The sequence below is a fragment of the Otolemur garnettii genome, unplaced genomic scaffold, assembly GCF_000181295.1.
Source record: "Otolemur garnettii isolate 467f Iridium unplaced genomic scaffold, OtoGar3 scaffold00179, whole genome shotgun sequence".
NCBI lineage: Eukaryota > Metazoa > Chordata > Mammalia > Primates > Galagidae > Otolemur > Otolemur garnettii.
The window spans coordinates 1557900-1561290 of record NW_003852574.1 but is presented as its reverse complement, the minus strand read 5'-3'; the positions used below and the strand labels follow the sequence as shown (position 1 = coordinate 1561290).

At 46.5% G+C, this 3391-nt stretch overlaps 1 protein-coding gene across 1 annotated transcript in view; it reads left to right on the top strand.

Annotated features, from left to right (window-relative positions):
• Window positions 1–3391, top strand: part of USP4 (ubiquitin specific peptidase 4) — an 83953-nt gene that overhangs the window by 49063 nt on the left and 31499 nt on the right. The window contains exon 11 of the mRNA XM_023519518.1: window positions 1352–1576. Coding sequence (XP_023375286.1) covers window positions 1352–1576 — 225 coding nt within the window. The remainder of the gene's footprint in view (window positions 1–1351; window positions 1577–3391) is intronic.

The following is a 3391-nucleotide window of genomic DNA, read 5'->3' as shown; positions in this document are numbered from 1 at the left end:
AAGTAGCTGGGACTACAGGCACCCGCCACGACGCCCGGCCATTTTTTGGTTGCAGCCATTCTTGTTGTTTGGCGGACCCGAGCTGGGGATTCAAACCCGCCACCTTAGGTGTATGTGGCTGGCGCCTTAGCCACTTGAGCCACAGGCGCCGAACCTTTATTTTTATTTTTTGAGACAGAGTCTCACTGTGTTGCCTTTGGTAGCATGTCATGGTGTCACAGCTTACAGCAACCTCTAACTCTTTGTCTCAAGCAATTCTCTCGCCTATAGGCGACCACCACAATGTCTGGCTATATTGTTGTTGTTGTTGTTGTAGTAGTAGTTGTCATTGTTGTTTAGCAGGCCCAGGTCGGACTTGAACCTACCAGCCCCCATATATGTGGCTGGTGCCATAACTGCTGTGCTATGGGTGCTGAGCCTGTTTACTTATCATTATTATTATTTTTTTTTGTTTAGCAAGCCTAGGCTGGGTTTGAACCCACCAGCCCCAGAGCATGTGGCCAGTGCCCTAACCATTAAGCAACGGGCACCCAGCTTATTTATTATTATTTTTGTTTATTTATTTGTAGTTTTTGACCAGGGCTAGGTTTGAACCTGCCTCCTCTGGCATATGGGACCGGCGCCCTACTCCTTTGAGCCACAGACACTGCCACTATTTATTATTTTTGAGATACAATCTCACTCTTCTGCCTAGGGTGGAGTGCTGCAGCATCAGCCTAGCTCATAGTAACCTCAAACTCCTGGGTCCAAGGGATCCTCCTATCTCTGCCTTCCCAGTAGCTGGGACTATAGGCTCCCGCTGCAATGCCTAGCTAATTTTTCTATTTTTAGTGGAGACAAGGTCTTGCTCTTGTTCAGGCTGATCTCCAACTCTTGAACATCTCAAGGGATCCTCTTACCTTGGCTTCCTAGTGTACTGTGATTACACGAGTGACCTACCTTGCCTGGCCTAAAGTAGCATTTAGATCGTAATTAAAAAACTCTGAGTTAGGTGAACTAAGATTAAAACCTTACTTGGGATCATTGGAACCACCATGGGAGGATTTACTTGGCCCTGGTGTGTGTGCGCATAGTGCTCTCAGGGCTTCTGTTTCCCATCAGAGGATACATATACTTGTTATTTCCCTGAGATCCTATGCTGACATTGAATTTAGGTGTAGATTGGATTTAGCGATGGCATATGGTATGAATTTGATAGGCTGAGGGCAATTCTGGTCCTGCCCTGGACCAAGCTGTTGACTACACAGACTACCTCCTGGTTCATCTCAGGCTTTGTTGTGAATCATTCTCTATGAAGAGGAAAAGCACTGAGAGAAATTAAGAATGTCCTGTCTATCACTTCTCCTTCTAGGTGGTGGCAAAGGAAGCCTGGGAGAATCACAGATTGAGGAATGATTCTGTGATTGTGGATACTTTTCATGGCCTCTTTAAATCTACCTTGGTTTGTCCAGAATGTGCTAAGGTTTCTGTGACCTTTGATCCATTTTGCTATCTTACCCTCCCACTGCCTTTGAAGAAAGATCGAGTTATGGAGGTCTTCCTGGTTCCTGCTGATCCTCACTGCAGACCTACCCAGGTAACAATGCATACCTCAGGGCACCCCTCACTGTGGGTGGTCTCCAGAGCCTGGTGGGATTACATCTTTCTGCTGCATTAGAAACTCTGTTGGCTGCCTCTCAGTCTCCTTAGTGCTTCCTGAATGTGCCCTTCCTCTCTGTCAAAGCTTTGCGTAGTCCTTTATCATTCAAGGTCTATTGTGAAGGTCTCTGGGCTTCTCTATCACTTTTTTTTCTTTTGAGACAGAGTCTCCCTATGTCACCCTTGGTAGAGTACTGTGGTGTCACAACTTACAGCAACCTCCAATTCTTGGGCTTAAGTGATTCTCTTGCCTCAGCCTCCCAAGTAGTTGGGGCTACAGGTGCCTGCCACAACGCTCAGCTATGTTTTTGTTATAGTTGCCATTGATGTTTGGCAGGCCCAGGTTGGGTTATAACCCACCAGCCTTGGTGTGTGTGGCTGGAGCCCTAGCCACTGAGCTATAGGTGCAGAGCCTTAAGTAATTCTCTTGCCTCAGCCTCCCAAATAGCTGGGACTACAGGCTCCCGCCACAATGCCTGGCTGTTGTTTTTTATTGTTGGAGTTGTCATTGTTGGTTAGCTGGCCCAGGCCAGGCTCGAACCTGCCATAGCACTGTGCTATGGGTGCTGAGCTGTCACTTTTTTTCTCATATTCCATTTATACAACTAAAGTAACTTGGTTAATCTGCTAAGTCAGCAGTTCTCAACCTGTGGGTCACGACTCATAGGAACTGTATTAAAGGGCTGTGGCGTTAGGTTGAGAACCACTGTACTAAGTGGTCCTTGAATCTGAATGCTAAGGAACTTTTCTTAGGTCAACCTTTAAGTCAGGTAGGAGAAGGCAGCCCCTATGGCTCATGGTCGTAATCCCAATGATTTGGGAGCCTAATGTAGGAAGGAATGCTTGAGGTCAGGAATTTGAGACCAGTCTGAGCAACACAGCCAGACCCTGTCTCTGCAAAAACAAAACAAAATAGCTGGGTGTGGTGGCATGCATCTGTAGTCCTAGCTATTCAGGAGGCTGAGGCAGGAAGATTGTTTGAGCCTAGGATTTTGAGGTTGCAGGGAGTTATGATCGTACCTCTGCATGCTAGCCTGGATGGCAGAGGGAGACTCAGTCTCTTAAAGAAAATAAATCAATTAGGAGAGGCTGGGCAGAATAAGATGTCTGATTTGGTGTGTGAACAGCAGATGTTAGTGTTCGGCCCACTTAATCGATTACTGTGTGATTGTATTGCTTAGTCTTCTGTCTTTAGTTATTATTATTATTATTATTTTTAGAGACAGAGTCTCACTGTGTTGCCCTCATTAGAGTGTGGTGATGTCGCAGCTCACAGCAACCTCCATCTCTTGGGCTTAGCCAATTTTCTTGCCTCAGTCTGCCATGTAACTGGGACTACAGGCACCCGCCACAACACTCAGCTATTTTTTTTTTTTAGAGAGACAGAGTCTCACTTTATCACCCTCAATAGAGTGCTGTGATGTCACAGCTCACAGCACCCTCCAGCTCTTGGGCTTAGGTTGATTCTCTTGCCTCAGCCTCCTGAGTAGCTGGAACTACAGGTGCCCACCACAATGCCCAGCTATATTTTGTTGCATTTTGTCCGGGCTGGGTTTGAACCCACCACCCTCGGTATATGGTGCTGGCGCCCTACTTACTGAGCCCCAGGCGCAGCCAGCCCCGACTTTAGTTTTATTTCTAAAGAACGATGACATGTAGGACCGGATGGGAATTTGTATCATTTTAACAGTTTGTTCATTTCTTTTTTTTTTTTTTTTTTTGAGACAGAGCCTCAAGCTGTCCCCCTGGGTAG